At 36.4% G+C, this 22,304-nt stretch overlaps 1 protein-coding gene across 1 annotated transcript; it reads left to right on the forward strand.

Moving 5' to 3' along the window:
• The first annotated feature begins 14,567 nt into the window (after window positions 1-14,567).
• LOC108539400 (transcription factor BTF3-like) lies at window positions 14,568-15,399 on the forward strand. Its single transcript, XM_017888049.1, is given in 3 exon segments — window positions 14,568-14,679; window positions 14,682-14,776; window positions 14,778-15,399. Coding segments are annotated over 3 exon segments (483 nt in total). The 5' UTR covers window positions 14,568-14,657; the 3' UTR covers window positions 15,144-15,399.
• Window positions 15,400-22,304: the final 6,905 nt, after the last annotated feature.

The following is a 22,304-nucleotide window of genomic DNA, read 5'->3' on the forward strand; positions in this document are numbered from 1 at the left end:
CGTAATCTTTTCTATAGAAAACCTTAAGGGATCCACACATAACCCCTTCACTCACACACACACACACACACACACACACACACACACACACAAAATCTATTAGAGAGAGAAAACAAGTTCAGCCAAGTTGCAAGATAAACAAATATATGAAAACCAATTTCTATATACTAGCAATAAATAATCTAAAATAAAATTATAAATAAGAAACATCTTTTATTTATTTATTTATTTATTATTTATTATTTATTTATTTTATTTATTTTTTTTTTTTTTTGAGACAGAGTCTCACTCTGTCGCTGGGGCTGGAGTGCAGTGGCCGGATCTCAGCTCACTGCAAGCTCTGCCTCCCGGGTTCATGCCATTCTCCTGCCTCAGCCTCCCGAGTAGCTGGGACTACAGGCGCCCGCCACCTCGCCCAGCTAGTTTTTTGTATTTTTTAGTAGAGACGGGGTTTCACAGTGTTAGCCAGGATGGTCTCGATCTCCTGACCTCGTGATCCGCCCGTCTCGGCCTCCCAAAGTGCTGGGATTACAGGCTTGAGCCACCGTGCCCGGCCGAAAAACATCATTTTAAAGTAACACCCAAAATAATAAAATTGTTATGACTAAATGCAACCAAAAAAAGTGCATGACTTGTACACTGAAAACTGCTAAACATGTTGAAAGAAATCAAAGAAAACCTAATAATATGGAGAGGCATACTATTTTCATGGACAGAAAGACATATTACTATTAAAATTGCAATACTCTCAATTTGATCTACAGATTCAGTATATAATCCCTATCAAAATTCCAAATGTGATTTTTGCAGAGATGGAGAAATCAATTCTAAAATTCATTTTGAAACACTAGGAATCTTGAATATCCAAAACTGTCTTGAAAAAAATAACAGAGTTGGAGAACTCAGATTTCCCAATCTTGAAACATACACCAAAACTAAAATAATTAGGATGGTGTGGTCCTGGCATAAGGATAGACACATAGATTAATGAAATAGAATTAAGAGTCCAGAAATAAACCCAAACATATATGGTAAACTGATTTTTGACAAGAACGGCAAGGAAATTCAATGGGAAAAAAATAGTCTCATCAACAAATGGAGATGAACACTGGACATACTGACATGCAAAAGAATGAATTGGACCCTAAATCACACCAGATGCAAAAATTATCTCAAAATAAATCAAAGACCTAAATATGAGCTAAACTCTTAGAAAGAAACAGATATAAAACTGTGTGACCTTAGATTAGGCAATAGCTTCTTACATATAACACAAAATGCACACATAAACAAGCAAACAAAAAAGAGATAGATTTCATCAAAGCTAAAAACTTTTTCACTTCAAAGAACACCATTAATAAAGGGAAAAAACAATCCACAGAATGGGAGAAAGCAATTGTAAACTATATAGCTGATAAGAGTCTAGTATCCAGAATATATAAAGAATTCTTACAACATAATGTTTGTTTAAAAAACAAAAACTCAATTAAATATGGACAACAGATTTGAATAACCATTTATTCAAAGAAGATATACAAATAGCCAAAAACACATAAAAACATGCGCAGCACCATTCGTGATTAGGGAATTGCAAATCAAAATCATAATGAGATATGATTTCATACCCACTAAGATGTCTTTAACAATTATTTTAATGAAAATAAAAAGTGTTGGCCAGGCATAGTGGCTCATGCCTGTAATGCCAGCACTTTGGGAGACTAAGTCAGGTGGATCACTTGAGGTCAAGAGTTCGAGGCCAGCCTGGCCAACATGGCGAAACTCCATCTCTACTAAAAATACAAAAATTAGCTGGGCATGGGCTGAGCTGGGCACAGTAGTCCCAGCTCAGGAGGCTGAGGCAGGAGAATTGCTTGAACCCAGGAGGTGAAGGGGGCAGGGAGCCGAGATCGGACCACTGCACTTCAGCCTGGTGACAGAGCAAGACTCCATCTCAAATAAATAAATAAATAAATAAATAAATAAATAAATAAAAGTGTTGGTTGAGTGCATGGAGAAATTGGAAACAGTTTGGCAGTTCCTCCAAAGATAAACATAGAATTATTTTATTACCCAGCAATTATTGATCTGTTCTGTGAAAAGCTGTGATTATTTAACTCAAAAGTCTTTTCTGTATTGATATTATTATAGGAAAATTAGATCAGTTATTATATGCCATACTCCCAGACTATAGTAAGCGGTCAATGTATATTTCCCCTGTGATGAACATGCTTAGACAAAAGTGAACTCTGATAGGGGATAGATGAGTTAGGCAGAGGAGTTGCTCAACTCTGGATTGTCATCCTGGTCAAACTTATAGGGCAGGTGGTCCTAGGTGTAGGACTGAGGAAAGGAGAAAAAGTAACTGGAAACTGGAGAAGGAGTAACTGAAAAATAATGAGTAACTTTTTTTATGGAGTAAAAAAAAAAAAAAGACAGTTTGAAGTTAGAAATCTGTATCATGTAACTGGATTTTAGTTTATTTATCTATATTGTGGTAGCAATTTTTCTATCTGCCTCATAACATTGGTGAAGAGGAAAGGTGGTAAAATTTTTAATGTATATACAGAAAAGTGGAAGAAGAGCAGGCGTGGGGTTGAGTTTCCTCCTCACATGTTACCCCTGCCTGTTGATGTTTTAACTCAGGCTCATCTCCCACGGATGTTTGCCAGAAATCCAAGGAGAGCTTTCTACATTGTATACGGTAGAGAAATTTGGAGCCATGGTCCAAGCTTCCAGTGCAGAGAATTAGAAATGGATGTCTTTCCAATCTTCTGTGGGCAGCAGTCACACAGAGAAATCAAGAGCACAGAGGTGTGGGAGGCTTGCGTGTGGCCCAAACACCAGGTGAGAAGGGAAGAGGTCTTCAGATGTTTGAGGTCTTTTGTTCACAGATTTACTTCATTTCCAGGACTTCCAAGTTGATGATTGCTTCCACAGCGCCTCCTTACCCACCTTAGACATCCTGTTTCTTTTATTCTGCCTCCTAATATTTCCTTTCCACCTTCCCACTCATTTATTGTCCCTTATAAAACAGCATTTAGTAGTATTTCTTATTTGCCTAGTGGCGCGTCCATGAGTTTGAGAAGAGGCAGTGTGTGCCTGTGGACAGAGGGGAGAAAGCGCTGGAGCTGCAGGGGGCAGGTCGGTGGGCTTGCCTGAGAGGACGGCACCAAAAAGAGATGAGGAGTGCAGGGGAAGGCATGTGCAGGCCTATCCTTCATCTTGATGTTCAAGCAAATAATGTAATCTTAGCTCCCTAGTAACAAAGGAAATCTCCAAGGGTCTTTACACTGTTTGGCTTCTCTCCCTCTCCTCCTTTCTTCACCTCTTCCTTCCCTTCCCACAGTGCTGGTCTCCCCCTACAATTCTCTCCTATTTCCACACTCGGCCCCTCCCCCTTTACCTGACCCTTTTACCTTTTCATCTCCCAGGGTTGCATCATCACCCTGCAGTTTCCCCTGGAATGTTGACACCACAGATCACTCACTGGCTTAACAGCCCCCACAGGCAATTTTTGTTTGCTTATTAAAACTGAACATTACTTTTAAAATAAAATAAAAAAATTGCTAACAGTGGATTATGTATGTGAAAGCTAACAATGCTAAATAGTGACTCCCCACTTTAGTAGGGACACAAGGTCTCCCCATCACCCCTATCAAGATCCCTATTCTCTTCTTATAAAAAGCTCATATCTACGTCTGCATGGCTTGCCTAGTCCTTGTTGGCCTGTGAGCTTGTAGCTCCTGGTCCAGATCCTCATTATGTTGGAAAAGTTGGGGACCCAGGGCCCATGTAGCCAGATCTTGGCCCAAGGGGACTCTTACTGGCAGCAGAGCACTTAGTCAAGCCCCAAGAGCATGGACTGTAAGTCAGGAGGCCTGGTCTCTAAAGCTGCACCTTGTTTGAAATGTGTAAAGGGCAATTCATATGACCTTTCTTAGCTGGGCAATGAGGAGGGGTCACCTGAGGCTTTCAAGAAGGGCTCCTCCAAACCCTAGGGTACCACCATTTCTGCTATAGTGCTTAAATGAAGCATGTAAGGAAAAGAACGAAGGAGAGCAGAGGTCAACAATGCAGGATGTGGTAAAAAAATAAATAAATAAAGATTTTATTGTAAGAACAATAAGAGCCACTGGAATGTGTTAGGCAGAGAGTAATGTGATCCAGTTTCCAGTTTTAAGAGCCTAGTGGGTTATAAGGAAACACAGGTCCAAAAACAAACAAACAAACAAAAAGGAGACTAGTCAGGGAGCTGATGTGGTCGTCCAGGAGAGAGCACTGGACTGTGGGTCAGAAGACTGCATTGGGGTGTCAGGTGGTGGCCTGGACAAGGTGTTTGCAGAAAAGTTGATGATAAATGGAAAAGACGAAATCAACAGAATATACCAATAGATTAGATGTTGGAAAGAGAAAAGAATAATCAATAAGAACACGTGGATATGTGCTCCAAGCACCAGGGTTGAGAGTGCTGCATTTAACAGAGTTTAGAAGAGATCACAGATTTGTGACACCATGTTGAGTCTGGGGACCAATGCATAGCTCAATATTGCTGAAACAGACCATACAAGGGATTGGGAAATGGGGCAGAAAATGCAGGAAGAGATAGCTTATAGAAGGTATTGTACATCTGGATTTTATCATGAAAGTGTCTTGACACCCCCCATACCTTCTTTTTCTTATAGAAATTTTGACATGACATTTAGAACGTTCTCTCTGGCAATGGTGGTTTAGATTATAGGCAAAAAAGCTAAAGGGAGGAAGACAAATGAAGAGGCTGGAGCAAGTCAGAGGATGACTAAATCCTACCCGCTAGCTACTTCTCTGAAATAAAATTACCCATTCCCTGACATCAGCATTCTTTCTGCCAATTCTCTTCATTTTGAATGCAAATTCCAAAGCGTGCTTTCAGCTAGGGATAATTATCTAATTATCTATTATCCAGGGTGTATCGTTTCATTTTTCCCTCTTCCTCCCCCTTTATTCAGTGTGTGGCTTTTGGCGGGCTTGAGAAAGATATGACTCAATTGCCTGTCAGCACAGCTTGGGTGAGGAGAGAACATCATGCAAAAGGAATCGAGCTTGTCTGGGGAGCAGTACGGTAATTGATTACTAATTACTGAAACATTATGTCTGAAGGAGGCAAGGCACAAGCCTATTTTTGAAGGCTCCAGGTAATTAGCAAACATGTTTAAGACACTCACGATGGCTCCAGGGGAGAAACATCTGAGAAGGAGGCTTCTTCTCCTCCTCATAAGGTCCATTTATGGCTTTTGTGTGATGAGCTTCACACTCCCAAGCATGAAAGAGGGAATTGGGGTTGGGACCAAGGGCTTCCTTCAACATTGCTATCCAACGGCAGGTATTCCAGCATCAGCCCCTAGGGTTATCTAATGTCAGGGATAAAAAAACAAGCAGCAAAGAAAGGAAGTAACTGAGCTCTTCACTTGCAAAAAAATATTGAGGGTAATCTTTCAAAAACACAAGTCTAATCATGCCACTCCTCTGCCTGAAAGTCTCCAGTGACTTCCCTTTGTCTGAAAAGTTCTAGATTCTCAGTGATGCTTACATGGCCTTCAGCCTCTTGTCCGATTGCTCCTGAAGAAATACTGGCTGAGGATGGTGTGTGGGCCCTCTGGCTTGCAGTGCTCCCTGAGGACCATTCTTTCTCCCAAACCTGAATGTGTGCATCAGCTGTTTCTTATGACAAGCACTGTCTCCTCTTTTGCTGTCAATTCTTCCTCACCCTCTTTGTAGTTCAAATGTCCCTCTGCCAGCAAGGTTTCCCTATACCCTAATTGTTGTGAACTTCAGCCCCGCCTTTTTTTAATGAACTCTATTTTTTTAGAACAGTTTTAGATGCAAAGAAAAAATGCAAAGATGAGGCCGGGCGCGGTGGCTCAAGCCTGTAATCCCAGCACTTTGGGAGGTCAAGACGGTGCGGATCACGAGTGATCACGACAGGTCAGTGGAGATCGAGGACCATCTGGCTAACAGGGTGCGACCCCATCTCTACTAAAAAAATTACAAAAAACTAGCTGGGCGGACGTGGTAGGGGCGCCTGTAGTCGCGCCCCAGCTACGCTCGGGACGGCCTGAGGCAGCGGGGGAGAATGGGCATGACCCGCGGAGGCGAGCTTGCAGGCTGGAGCTGAGGATCCGGCCACTGCACTCCAGGCCTGCGGCGACAGAGCGAGACTTCATCTCAAAAAAAAAAAAAAAAAAAAAAAAAATCCAAAGATGGTACAGTGTCCTCCTATTTTCCATACTCAATTTTTTCTATTATTAACACTTTACCTTTGTATGGCTTGTATGTTACAATTAATGAATCCATGGTGATATATGTTTATGAACTGAAGTCTACAGATTTTCTTAGTTTTTGCCAGATGTCATTTTTCTGTTCCAAGATCCCATCCAGGATACCTGTTACGTTAGACACTATGTCTGTTTTTAGGTCCCTTGTGGCTATGACAGCTTTTCAGAGGTTCCTAGTTTTCAATGACCTCCACAGTTTCAAGGGATCAGGTGTTATATTGTATAATTCTCCTCTGTTGCAATTTGTCTGATGTTCTTCTCATGATTAGAATGGGGTAATGAGCTTGTCAGAGGAAGACCACACAGGTAAAGTACCATTTGCACCACATCACATCAAGGGTACATACTATCAATAGAATGCATGACTGTTAACGTTGACCTTGGTCACCTGGCTAATGTAGTGGGTTTTGTTTGCTCGTTTTAGTAGAGGCAGGGTCTCGCTGTGTTGCCCAGGCTGGTTTCAAACTCTTGCACTCAAGTAATCCTCGTGTCTCAGCCTCCTTAGTTACTGGAATTACAGGCATGAGCCACTGTGCCAAGCTCCTAATGTAATGTTTATCAGATTTCGCCACTGCAAAGTTTCTCTTTTTCCCCTCTTTCCATGCTGTGCTCTTCAAAAGGAAATTATTATGCACAGGGCACACTTAGGAGTGGAGTGTTATGCTTCATCTCTTTGAATGCAGAGTAACTACATAAATTATTTGGGACTTTCCTGGATGGAAGTTTATTTCTTCTCTCTACTCATTTATTTATGCACTTATCTATTTATATCAGTATATCAATACTGATATATATTTATTTTATTCATTGACTTATAGTCCAATACTGCTTTATTTATTTTGTCGCTCAAATTATTCCAGCATTGGCAACTGGAATTTTTTTTTAAATTAACTTCTGTGTCCCATTGACATATCCCATTATGGGACATTTGCTTGCTTGCTTGTTTTTCTTAGAGCACTTCCCCAATTTCCAGTGCTAAAGGATAGATTCCCCAGGCTCAATTTGTAAGACAGAGTTCCTGTCTTAGTCCTAGCACCAGGCACTTCTCCAAGAACCTCTATTTTCTTACATTAGAAAAAAACGTTACAAATGAAAGGGAGGCATGTTTGTTGCCACTGGGATACAGTTACATCTAGGCTTCTTGGTTGAAATAGCAAGAAAATAGATGAGTATATACTAGCCCACATATCTGTGAATATTTCTATATATATCATCTTTGTCTGTATCCTGAGCATGAGTTCATATTGCTATCTCCAATTCTTAATTACCACAAGGATCATTCTAGCCTCCTCTGCATGTTTATCTATAAAGTCTCACTTTAACAGTAAGAAGTCTGGCTCACATTTTCCACTATCCATACATTTAACTGTTCCTTTTCAGTATACATGGATAGCAGTATCAGTGTTAACCCATATTCCTGTGGAAATCAATTTTATCAATAAAGTACAGTTCTTATGTGCAATTTTTTGCCTGTAGTGTAACATACTCTATTCATTTCCAAAGTTAATTAAGTTGGCACCTTTTCCATTACCTCTTGCTATAAGGTTGATTAATACATTTGTAATGAAGTTACATTGTTTTGTCATATTCTGAATTTCACTCTGGAATCCCCCAATCTCTTAGAATTTTACTTTTTTACTGTAGAGGTCAGTGGACTCATAGAATCCACCATCACAGTATCATAAATAATAGTTTTCCATCCTAAACTATCTGTTCCGCTTCACCTACTTAGCCTTCTTTACTCTCTGAACCTCTAGAAAGCACTGATCTTCTCATTGTTGCTACAGTTTTACATTTTCCAAAATGTTACTTATTTGCTGTCATACTGTGTAAACTTTCAAACTGGCTTCTTTCATTTAAATACACATTTACTATTTATCCTTGTCTTTCGGGTTTGATAGCTTATTTATTTTTACCGCTGAATAATATTCCATCGTATAGCTGTACCACAGTTTATTTATGTATTCAGTTATTGAAAGACATCTTGGTTTCTTCCAAGTTTAGGCAATTATGAATATACCTGCTATAAACATCTGTGTGCAGATTTTTATGTAGAAATAAGTTGTTAAATCCACTCAGTAAATATCAAGGATTGTAACTGCTGCATTATATGGTAAGAATATAGTTAGCTTTGTAAGACATAGTCAAACCGTCTTGCAAAGTGACCGTATCATTTTGGATTCTCAACAGCAATGAATGAGAGTTCTGTTATTCCACATTCTCACCAGCAATCAGTATGTCGTTTGTTTTGTTGATGTTTAATTTTAACCCTTCTAATATATGTGTGATGGTATCTCATTTATTGTTTTAAATTTCAATTTCCTAATAACAACTGATGTTGAAAATTTTTTCATGTGCTTATTTGCAATCCTTGTATCTTCTTCAGCGAGATGTCTGTTCAGCTCTTTGGTTCACTTCTTAATTGACTTGTTTGTTTTCTTATTGCTAAATTTTCAGAGTCCTTTCTATATTTTGGAGACAGGCCCTTAAAGCCAACTGGGCCTGTTTTTTGTTTTGTTCTGTTTTCTTTTCTTTTCCTTTTGAAGTTTATTAATTATTGATTAAATGTATTTTGTGTGTATAAGCCTATTCAGATTATTTTATTTCTTCTTTTGTGAGTTTTGGTAACATGCATCTTTCAAAGAATTGGACTATTTAATTTGTCAAATTTGTGGGCACAGTTATTCAAAGCCTTCTTTTATTTTATTTATTTATTTTCGTAAGATCAGTAATGATGACCCTTACTTTATTTCTGATGTTGCTGATTTTGTATTCTCTCTTATGTTAGATTAGTCTAGCTAGAGATGTATCAATATTATTGATTTTTGCCAAGAATCAACTTTTGATTTTGTTGATCATCTCTATTATTTCCCCATTTCCATTTCATGAATTATGTTAGGTTAGTCTAGCTAGAGATGTATCAATATTATTGATCTTTGCAAAGAATCAACTTTTGATTTTGTTGATCATCTCTATTATTTCCTCATTTTCATTTTGAATTTCTGTTCTCATTTTATTATTTATTTTGTTCTCCTTAATTTAGATTTAATTTGCTATTCTTTTCCTAATTTCCTAAGATGAAAGCCTATATTACTGATTTTAGATATTTCTTCTTCTACAGCATAATGCTATAAGTTTCCCTCTAAACAATACTTTGCTGCATCCAACACACTAAAACAAATTGTACTTTTATTTTTGTCACAATAATTGAATGTATTGGTGAAACTGTCTACGTCTCTGCTGGTTTTTCGGGTTCGGCCTCACATTTTAACATGAGCTTTCTAGTGCGTACAAATATAGGATTGCTTTGTCTTTTTCAGGAATTTACCCCTTTATCATTATGTAAGCCATTTTATATCTCCGATAACTTTTATTTTTCTTAGCTCCTTTTGTCCAAAATTAAAATATCTATTCCAGTTTTCTTTTGGCTAGAATTAGTACAGTATATCTTTTCCATTTCTTTACTTTTAACCTGAGAAATATTTAAAATGGATTTCTCGTAGACAACGCACCGTTTGATTTTGTGGGTTTGTTTTTTTTTTTATTTTATTCACCCTGAAAATCTCTGTATTTTACTTGGTGTGTTTACATCATTCACATTTAAGGTGATTATTGAAATTTTGATAATATCCTAAGTGCTGAGATTACAGAGCTGAGTCATCAAGCCTGGTCCTGTCTTCTCTGATTTTCACTGAGAATTTTATATGATTCCATTTTCTTTCGTATCTTAACATATCAGTTAGATTTTTAAAAAGGTTTTTGTTGTTGTCATAGAGTTTGCAATATACATTTAAAACTAATATAAGTCTGTTAACTACTTTAAAAACAATATGCTGCTTCATGTGCAGTGAAGACAGAATTCTAGAATTTTGTTTTTGTTTCTGTCTTCTTGTTTGACTTTAAATATTTCACTCTACTTTGTCTGGCCTGCATGGTCTGATGAGAGGCCCCTGTAATTCTTATCCTTTTTCCTCTTTTGGTAAGGTTTCCCCCACCAACCCCTGGCTTCTTTCAATTTGTTTAATGTTTTGCTTTATGCAATTTGAATATGAGGTTTCCAATATTTAGGGTGTTTTTGTTTGCTTTTCTTTTTGGTGTTCTGTAAGCTTCTTGTATCTCTGATTTTGTTTATGTCATTGATTTTGAAAATTCTCAGGCATTTTACTTTAAATACTTCTTCCATTCCATTCCATCTTTCTATACTTCCTGATGTTCCCATTAATTGTGCATGGCACTTTTAAAAATTATTTTACTTTTTATGAGTACTCTATTCTGTCTTTCTTTTTTATGCTTACATTTCTGTTTGGGAAATTCCTATTGACATATATTATATGAGTATTAATATTGGAGAATTTGAGAATTAATACTTGAGAGTATTAATTCTTTTGTTGGTCTCATCCAGTCTACTGAAGAACCCTTCAAAGGCATTCTTTATTTCTGTTACACTGTTTTAATTTCTAGGATTTTCTATTTTTGTTTGCTTATTTGTGTTTGTTTTTTGAAACAGGATTTCACTCTGTCACCCAGGCTGGAGTACAGGGGTGTGATCTCAGTTCACTGCAACCTCCACGTCCTGGGCTCAAGTGATCCTCCTGCCTCAGCCTCCTGAGTAGCTGGGACTGCAGGTGCAAGCCACCACACCTGGATAATTTTTGTATTTTTTGTAGAGACGGGGTTTTGCAATGTTCCCCAGGCTGGTCTTGAACACTTGGGCTCAAGTGATCTGCCTGTCTTGGCCTCCCAAAGTGCTGGGATTACAGGCATGACCTTAGGATATTCTTTCAATTCTTTCTTGGAGCTTCCATGTTTCTCCTTACACACCCAATCTGTTCTTGCATGTTGTTGATTATTTCCAGTAGAACCCGTAACATATTCATCATAGTTGTTTTAAATTCCTTGTTTCATAATTCAATATCTGCATCATATCTGATTCTGGTTCTGATGCCTGCCTTGTTTCTTCAGACTATGAGGCTTTTCTTTGCCATTTAGCATGCCTTGTAATCTTTTATTGAAAGCCAGACATGATTTATTAGCTAATAAGATCCGGAGTTGATAGGTCTGCCTTAGTCAGCTTGGGCTATTATAACAGAATTTCATAGACTAGGTGGCTTAAACAACAGGCATTTATTTCTCAGGGTTCTGGAGCCTGGTAAGTCCAAGATCATGACAGCATCAGTTACAGTGTCTGGTGAGGGCTACCTTCCTGGTTTGAAGATGGCCATCTTCTCTTCATGTCTTCACATAATGAAGAGAGAGATCATCTGTCTTGTGCCTTTTCTTATAATGAAACTATTCTCATTCATATAAGGGCTCTACCCCCCTGAACTAATCACCTCCCAAATGCCCCATGTCCTTACACCACCATGTTGGGGGTTAGACTTTAACATGTGAATTTGGGAGTGGAGGGAGACACAAGCATTCGACCCATAGTAAGGTCTTTGGTGTGAGGTTTTATGTATACCAGGCTAGACATTAAGCTGTTACCATTGAGTTTCCCTTAGATTTTTCCTCAGGAAAAGTCTGAATTTCAACTCCTTCAGCTGAAATCCATTGTTGTTATACTGGGGCCTTCTTGATGTGGTGTGAAGGGAAGGAAATATTCTATAATATTGTGATTAATTTCCAATCTTTAATCTGCTCCTGGGCTGTAATGTTCTCCCACCCCCACACTCTCTCATGCCGTCAGTTGATACAGAAAAGCTAGAAGAGGCTGGAGCAAATCCCTTGCTCCAGCTGAGCAAATCCCTTGCAAGTCTCCTATCACTTGTCCCTGGAGACAGACCCTTGGATTAACATCTAAATTAAAACAGTATTCTGAGCCTTTGCTCTGCTGGTTTCTACTTGGCTTTGTATGGGCCATTTAACCTCTCTGAGCTTCTGTTTCTTCCCTTCAAGCACCCAAGTGTGAATGCCTGCCTCACATCATAAGGGTGCATCTAAACAAGCAATGGATAGAAAAATGAGGCTTCATACCGATAATTAACGTTATTACCCTGGAATTACACATGTATAAGTAGCAACAAAATAACTTATTTCATATCGTTTTTTAACCAAGAGTACTTCTGATGGAAGATTTTATTAGAATATAGAATCATTGGATAAAAAATGATTTTTCACTTAGAAACAGTCTACCCAAGACAGGACTCCTGTCTACAGAATTCCTGCAAGATGATTACCCAACTTTTCTTGATTATGACTAGCAACTAGGAGCTAGCAATTTTGAAAGATAAGGGATTTCTTTTCTTTTCTTTTCTTTTCTTTCTGAAATGATATTATATTAAGTAAAAATATCCCCTCTGGTATGCTTTCCTTTTGAGTCTGCATCCTTGGGAAGCTCAAAATATTTCACTCACCTCTAATCACAATCGTGATAAGTCTTTATAAAATCATCTGTGTGCACACCACTGAATTTCCTTTTCATGGGTAAACAGGCCCAGATCTCTCAGGATGTTATAGTAGGATACAATTTTCAGACACCTTGTGTCTGAAATTCAATGTTTCAGGATTTTAACGTTTGCATTTTGCGGGGACATTGAGACCATAGCATCTCACATGCACGGTCTCACATGCATCCTCTTGAGGCATCTTATGCATTTATCTGCCCTTCTATTATTTATAAGTGGTGCCTAGAAGCAAGTGTAATATGATCTACAGGTACTATAACTTGTTTGCTTCTATTCTAATGATACCATGTTACACTAATAATGAACTGTGTAGCTAACAGAACACAATCATACTTAATGTCTCACCAAACACCAGAGAATCCCTTTTTATAGATGTGGAAACAAAACAAAGACTCGTAGAAGTTAAGAGATTTGTTCACTATCTCACAGAAAATCCAGAATTCGAACACAAGCATACCAGCTATCATTGACTTCATTGCTCAGTTAAGGGTAGGTTGAATTGACAGGTCACCGATAGCTTGGGTCCACTAACTCTCTCAGCCTTTTTTCCACAAAATGATGCGAAAAGTGTTGAATGATGCCAAAAGTGTTGTTCTTTATGAAATTATCTATTTATTTTTAATATTAATACAGTTATATAAAATTTAGAAATATGGAATGTTTAGTGTAAGAAGACTTAGAGATTACGTTAAACATATAACACATTTATGAATAAGCAACTGGCAAACTAGTCAAACATCACATAGTTAATCTATGGGCAAAACTGATATAATTGAGGTCTTTGAAGACATATTAATTGTCTTCATGCCACAGCATTAGCAGACAGGTAGGCAGCCTTTACGTTCTTTTTAGATGGGTTCCTCATCACTGACAATCTTATCAAAAAATCTGGATTTATCTTATTGCATCCCACTTAATAAAATCATTAAAATCAACTTTGTCTTTGTATAATCACTGTAAATCCATTTGTGGTGAGAGGATGGACACTCAGACTGTTGGGACATGGGACAAGAAACAAGCACGTCCGTTTGTGTAAAGGCCAATGCTTCCATTAACACATGCTCGGTGCCATCAGAAGTGGCAGCTGCTACTGTGGATTTCAGTTGCTATTTCTCTGAGGACCCTATGGAAGACTGTAAAGAGTGCCTGAGGACTGGAAAATGTGCCCACTCTTTTAGCCCTGGGAACAAACTAACTCAATATGGCAATTTAGAAACACAGTGTGGCAATTCAGGAATAAAAATCACTAAAATTGATTTTTCTCTTTGGCTTCATTTAACTGATCACAGCTTGACAGAACTCAATAGCTTTTGCAAAATAATTTTCATTACTATATTATGTAACACTGAAAAATTGTTAGTTCTTTCATAAATTATCTGATTTTTAAAAGTAACATACATGATCAAACAAGAAATTTTGAGAAGTGGTCATGGCTAGTATAATGGTCTAGTATAACCTCTTCCACTTTGAAAGCGCTCACTGTTACTGTTTGTATCTGTTACTTGGTACCTCACAAAATGAGAGGGTACAATCTTTTATTACAGTGAGACATTTATAAAATTATTTATGCATTTTTTTCAAAATATACCTTAATAAATACCAAAATGTTGCTAAATTGTAGGTTATGTTCTTTGTCCTTAATGCAATCGAGTAGAAATGAAAGTAAGAGCAAAATACCACCATCAAAATAAAACATGGAACTGATGAAAGAAAACTATTAAAAGTATTGAAATCAAAAGGACCTCAACTCTGAAATTAAGATTATTTTATAATAAAACAAGGAAAAATCTTTATATTAAAACCCATTGGATGTTTCCAATCTTTAACCTTTAAAAAATTTTATGTTGCCCCGCATGTGTGCGCCTAATCTCAGCTGGTCCACCCGAGACCCCCTGAGCACCAACCCTAGTCCCCCGCGCGGCCCCTTATTCGCTCCGACAAGATGAAAGAAACAATCATGAACCAGGAAAACTCGCCAAACTGCAGGCACAAGTGCGCATTGGTGGGAAAGGAACTGCTCGCAGAAAGAAGGTAGTTCATAGAACAGCCACAGCAGATGATAAAAAAACTTCAGTTCTCCTTAAAGAAGTTAGGGGTAAACAATATCTCCGGTATTGAAGAGGTGAATATGTTTACAAACCAAGGAACAGTGATCCACTTGAACAACCCTAAAGTTCAGGCATCTCTGGCAGCGAACACTTTCACCATTACAGACCATGCTGAGACGAAGCAGCTGACAGAAATGCTACCCAGCATCTTAAACCAGCTTGGCGCAGATAGTCTGACTAGTTTAAGGAGACTGGCCGAAGCTCTGCCCAAACAATCTGTGGATGGAAAAGCACCACTTGCTACTGGAGAGGATGATGATGATGAAGTTCCAGATCTTGTGGAGAATTTTGATGAGGCTTCCAAGAATGAGGCAAACTGAATTGAGTCAACTTCTGAAGATAAAACTTGAAGAAGTTACCGGGAGCTGCTATTTTATATTATGACTGCTTTTTAAGAAATTTTTGTTTATGGATCTGATAAAATCTAGATCTCTAATATTTTTAAGCCCAAGCCCCTTGGACACTGCAGCTCTTTTCAGTTTTTGCTTATACACAATTCATTCTTTGCAGCTAATTAAGCCGAAGAAGCCCTGGGAATCAAGTTTGAAACAAAGGTTAATAAAGTTCTTTGCCTAGGAAAAAAAAAATATGTTAATTAAAAAATATTGAGAATAAATGAAGTAAGCATCTTTTCTGGTAATAAAAAAGCATTCAATTTAAAAAGTGAGATTGAAAAACAAAATGAAAAAAGCAGAATAAAACAAAATTTAAAAAACAAAAAAGTGAGTTTGAAATCGTTAAGAAATAGCAACAAGAAATTGAAACATTAATATAAAGAATCTATAGATAAAATAAAATTTTAGTTTTGTAAGACAAAAAAATTTAAAACATAAAATTCTGAAAATAAAATTAAATATATGTATCTATATCTGCAATCATGAAAAAGAAAATTTATGAGAAACTCAGGAGAAAATAAAGAATTGAAAGCAATATCCCAAGCAATTTTATATCAAAAGCTGAAAAGCTACATAACAGTTGATGATACCTTTTGAAAATATAAATATACGAAATTGAGTAACAAAATAGGGTATGATTGGCAGACGTGTGAGGAGAGAAAGAAGAAAAGGAAAAGAAGGAAGGAGAAGAGTGGAAAACGAGGAGGAGAGAGCAGAGAAGTGAGAAGAGAAGAGAAAAATTATTTGGTCACTTTAATACATGACTATGAAAACAAAAATACTAAGAAACTCTCACAATAGTGCTCATAATAGAATTCAGTGTGGTAGATAGAAATAATATAAACTAAGAAAGTCAATATTTTTAAAACCAGTTATAACAAGCTTGAATATTTTTAAAACCAGTAATAGCAAGCTTGAATAAGCATCTCCATATACTTACACAAAAATGCATTTTCCTTATATATTATTACCTGATAAATACAAGTTGAACAACATATAATATAATCACATTTGTGTTGAGGAAAGTAGCATAGAGAGGAATACGTTTATTTTCTGTGTGTTTATATATGTATTAATGTATGTGTTTGTATGTTGATATCAATGTATGAATATTTTCATGTGTGGGTGTGTCTGTGTATTCAGAAAGACATGCCCCAAATTATAAACAGCAGTTTACTGAGGGATTCAGGTTGGCGATGAATACAAAGCGTTTCGTACATGTTTTTCATTTTATAATTTTATACGATGAGAAATACTGTGGTTTTGTTTTCTTTTATGTTTTGCTTTATTTATTAAACATACTGTTTTTTACTTTTAAATTAATATTATTTTAATGGACAAATTATAATTGTATGCATTTATGGAGCACAATGTGGAATGATTAAATCAAGCTAAATAACATATACATCATCTTTCTCACTTATCATTTGTTGTGGTAAGACATTTGACATTTACTCTTAGCAATTTTGAAATATACAATACATGAATATTGACTACAGGTCACACTGATGTGCAATAGATCTCAAAACTTATTTCTCCTGTGTATCTGAAATTTTGTGCCACTGGATCAACAATTCCCCATTCTTTCCCCACTCCCTGCCTCTGATAACCACTATTCTATTCTCTACTTCTGTGAATTCAACTTCTTTAGATTCTACATTTAAGTGAGATTATATGGTATTTGTCTTTCAGTGTCTGGCTTATTTCACTTAGCATAATGTCCTCCAGGTTCATCCACTTTGTTGCAAATGACAAATTGTTTTTCTTTTGAAGGTCTAAAGAATATTCCACTGTAATAGCATTTCACATTTTATCTATTCATACATTGATGGACACTTTGGTTCATTCCATATCTTGACTGCTGTGAATTCACACTGTGTGTGAATAATGCTGCAATGAGCAAGGAAGTGCAATTATCCCTTCAATATACTGATTTCAATTCCTTTGAATGAATACCCAGAATCATGATAGTTCTGAGTTTTTTGAGGCACCTCCACACTGTTTTCCACAATTGCTACACTAATTTACATTTAACCACAACACTTAAGAGTTTCCTTGTCTCCATAATTTCACCAACACTCATTATCATTCCTCTATTTTATAAAAGTCATTCTAACAGGTATGAGGTGGTATCTCATTGTGATTTTATTTTGTATTTCTCTAAAGATTAATGATGTTGGATATTTTTTCATGCACTTGTTAGTCATTTAGTGTCTTCTCTGAGAAATATCTGTTCAAGTCCTTTGTCCGGTTTTTAGTTGGATGGTTTGTTTTCTTGTTGTTGAGTTGTTTCTTATACATTTTGGATTAACCCCTTATCCAATGTATGCTTTGCAAAAATTTTCTCCCACTATTGAGTTGTCTCTTTACTTTGTTGTTTTCTTTGCTGTACAGAAACCTTTTAATTTAATGTGATCCCATTTGTCCATTTTTGCTTTTCTTGCATGAGCTTTTCGGGTCACATCTAAAATGTTATTGAACAGACCAGTTTCATGAAGCTTTCCCCTATATTTGCTTCAGTAGTTTTACAGTTTCAGGTCTTATATTTAAGTTTTTAATTCATTTGAGTTGATTTTTGCATATGGTGTGAGATAAGGATTCAATATCATAACTCTGCATGTGGATAGCCAGTTTTCGTAACACAATTTATTGAAGAGATTGTTTTTCCCCACTGTGTGTTCTTGGCAACTTTATTGAAGATAAATTGACTATAAAAGCATAAGTTTATTTCTGGGCCTTCTGTACAATCTTTTCCATTGCTACAGAAAGAGCATCTGACAAAATTTAATACCATTTCATGATAAAAATTCTCAACAGATTAGGTATAGAGTAAATGTACCTCAACACAATAAAGATTATATATGAAAACCTGTAGCTAACATGATATTCAACAGTGGAAAGTTGAAAGATTTTCCTCTAAGATCAGGGACAAGATAAAGATTCCCACTCTCACCACTTCTTTTCTTTTCTTTTTTTTTTTTTTTATTTAATTATACTTTAAGTTCTGGGATACATCTGCAGAATGCGCAGGTTTGTTACATAGGTATACATATGCCATGGTGGTTTGCTGCACCCATCAACCCGTCATCTACATTAGGTATTTCTCTTAATGCTATCCCTCCCTTTGTTCCCCCACCCCTGAAAGGCCCTGGTGATGTTCCACTCCCTGTGTCCATATGTTCTCATTGTTCGATTCCCACTTATGAGTGAGAACATATGGTATTTAGTTTTCTGTTCCTGTGTTAGCTTGCTGAGAATGATGGTTTCCAGCTTCATCCATGTCCTGGCAAAGGACATGAACTCATTCTTTTTTATGGCTGCATAGTATTCCTTGGTGAATATGTGCCACATTTTCTTTATCCAGTCTATCATTGTTGGGCATTTGGGTTGGTTCCAAGTCTCTGCTATGGTAAATAATGCTGCAATAAACATGTGTGTGCATGTATCTTTACAGTAGAATGATTTATAATCTTTTGAGTATATGCCAAGTAATGAGATTGCTGGGTCAAATGGTATTTCTGGTTCTAGATCCTTGAGGAATCACCATACTGTCTTCCACAATGGTTGAACTAATTTACACTCCCACCAACAGTGTAAAAGCATTCCAATTTTTCCACATCCTTTCCAGCATCTGTTGTTTCCTAACTTTTTAATGATCACCATTCTAACTGGCATGAGATGGTATCTCACTGTGGTTTTGATTTGCATTTCTCTAATGACCAGTGATGATGAGCTTTTTTCCGTATGTCTGTTGGCCACATAAATGTCTTCTTTTGAGAAGTGTCTCTTCATATCCTTCACCCACTTTTTGATGGGGTTGTTTTTTCCTTGTAAATTTGTTTAAGTTCTTTATAGATTCTGGATATTAGCCCTATGTCAGATGGATAGATTGCAAACATTTTCTCCCATTCTGTAGGTTGTCTGCTCACTCTGATAGTTTCTTTTGCTGTGCAGAAGCTCTTTAGTTTAATTACATCCCATTTGTCAATTTGGGCTTTTGTTGCCATTGCTTTTGGTGTTTTAGTCATGAAGTCTTTGCCCATTCCTATGTCCTGAATGGTATTGCCTAGGTTTTCTCTTAGAGTTTTTATGGTTTTGGGTCTTACATTTAAGTCTTTAATCCATCTTGAGTTAATTTTTGTGTAAGGTATAAGGAAGGGATCCAGTTTCAGTTTTCTGCATATGGCTAGCCAATTTCCCCAACACCATTTATTAAATAGGGAGTCCTTTCCCCATTGGTTGTTTCTGTCAGGTTAGTCAAAGAACAGATTGTAGATGTGTGGTGTTATTTCTGAGGCCTCTGTTCTGTTCCATTGGTCTATATATCTGTTTTGGTACCAGTACCATGCTGTTTAGGTTACTGTAGCCTTGTAATATAGTTTGAAGTCAGGTAGCATGATGCCTCCAGCTTTGTTCTTTTTGCTTAGGATTGTCTTGGCTATACTAGCTCTTTTTTGGTTCCATAAGAAATTTGAAGTAACCACCACTTCTTTTCAACATCATAAAAGAACTCTCACCCAGAGCAATTATCAAGAGAGGGAAATAAAAGACATCCTAATGCGAAAGAGAGAAGTACAATTGTTTCTGTTTGCTGATGACATACATGATACCTCGAAAGAAATCCTAGACTCCACCAAAGACTTGTCAGAACTGATAAAGTCAATAAAGTTGAAGGATACAAAATCAACATAAAATAGCAGTAGTATTTCTATATACTAATAATGTACTATCCAAAAAGGAAATAAAGAAAACAATACCACTTACAATAGCAATAAATAAATTAATAATGTAAATAAGTGTAAATTTAACCACAGAGATTAAAGTTCTGTGTACTGAAAACTAATGAAATATTGATTACAGAAATTGTAGAAAACAAATTAATGAAACATAGCCCATGTTTATGGCTTGGAAGAATTAATATTGTTCAAATGTCCACACTGCCCAAAGGAAACCTACAGATTCAATGCAATTCCTGTCAAAATTCCAATGTAATTTTTCACAGAAATTTTTTTAATCCTAAAATTTATATGCAACCACAACAGACCTTGAATAGCCAAAACAATCGTGAGCAAAAGGAAGAAAGCTGGAGGCATCACATTCCTTCAAAATACATTATAAAGCTATAGTAATCAAAATGCTATGATACTGGCATAAAAACACACACATGGTTCAAACATATTTTAAATCTTTATCTCAAAAATCAAAATACTCAGTTTTATCATAAATGTAAAATTATAATTTGAAATGTAAAATAATTCTACACATAGGGGAATAAGAGATAAAATGTGAAAGATAAAAATAATATTTGAAAACAGAGGGAGTTAGTTATCTTTCAATATTCTACTAATTAGTTTCATTATTATGCATTTTTCTCAATACAAAATGAAACTGTGCAACAAAGGTGCCTAGGTAACGTTTCTAATTGTATAATAGAAACTTAAAGTGCTTTGTATTCATAGAAGAAAAGTACTATGACTGATAACAGCATTGAACACAAATGCTCTACAACATTAGAAAAATGGGACATGATTCAAACTATTGTCAGGCTAATCATTTAAATGTTATTCAAACTAATTTTTAAAGAACTATAAAGATCAGTATTATTATTGCAAATACATCTAAAATTGAGAAGTTAGTAAGCCAATTCAATATATACGGGCACATCCCATACATTTAAATTATGTGATTTGAAATCATGTGGTGAAAAATATTTTCCGAGCCTCACTTCATGAAGAAAATTAGAAAAGAAAATGTAAATCCAAAGATACCTTTTAGCAACAACCACATACTTTCAGGGCAGGGGCCATAAGTGACTTGTGAACTGTGTTTACACCATGGGCACGTGGCAGAACCAGTTAAGCTGGGAAAGAGATCTGTCTGTCATTCTTTGTACCTGAACCATGTTTAAGAGCTTCAGTGATGTGATGAACTATCATGCAATTATTTTAACGTATGCAGTACTTTGATTATAATATGAAGCCTAGGCCAAATGCAGCCTGACACTTGAATTTGCTTTTGTAAATAATTTTTATTGGCGTACAGCTGTGCCCATATGTTTACAGATTGTCTATAGACACTTTTGTCCTACAATGTCAGAGTTCAGTATGATTGTATGGCTTGCATAACCTAAAATATTTACCATGTGATCCTCTACAGAAAAAGTTTGCCAACCCTTGTCCAATAGCAATGTACCCACTTGTTCTTAAACCTGCTAGACTATTGTTAACCCACTTATACTGGAGGTTGCAATTTTTTTGTGTGAAAAATCAGACCTTGGTGATGACCTTGAGCAGTAGGATATACATGACCCTCACAAGCTTACTGTTCCAATAATGGAACACTAGGCATAAATGCATTAATGCACAGCCACTAAGAAATCCATAACTTTGGAATGGAAGCTACATTAAGAAGGCCAACCATATCAAATAAAATATGTTCTTAACCTATAGACAACTATTCTGCATATATTAGAAATAATGCTGAGAAAATCTTAAAAAGAAAAATAGATTTTCTTGTCAAATTATACATGGCATACTGACATACATATAATTTGATTAAATGGATGGTTTTTAATAATCTAGGATTAAATTTCTTTGTTGAAGCTATTTCCTCTCCATGGAATTCATTCCCAACCTTCTCCACTTAGAGAGATCCATAAAGCATTCAGACTTAGCTCAGGTTTCCTGCCTAGAAGCCTTGTAACAGCCCATTATGGCCCAAACACAGATTCTAGCTTCCTCTTCTAACTCACTGCCCTATGAAGTGCTGCTTCCAATCCACTTCTGTCTGCTCCTCCGAGCCATGGGAACCTCCACAGGTGGATCCGGCATTTCTGTATAGGGTCATGATCTAGCTCAGTATCTAGTGTTTAGAGTATGCTAAGCATGAATTGCCTAAATTAATTATTTTAATAATATTTCAAATTCCTAAGGGAACCATGTCCAAAAATTGCCTTTTATCATTGCCCCATCAACAATGCAAATAATCTTAAAATATGAATCCTAACCATTGATTTGTCTTTTTTATGAGAATATTTAAATATTTTTACTTTTCTTTCTTTCTTTTTTTTTTTTTTTTTTTTTTTTT

The sequence above is a fragment of the Rhinopithecus bieti genome, unplaced genomic scaffold (assembly GCF_001698545.2).
Source record: "Rhinopithecus bieti isolate Rb0 unplaced genomic scaffold, ASM169854v2 scaffold_17174, whole genome shotgun sequence".
Lineage (NCBI taxonomy): Eukaryota > Metazoa > Chordata > Mammalia > Primates > Cercopithecidae > Rhinopithecus > Rhinopithecus bieti.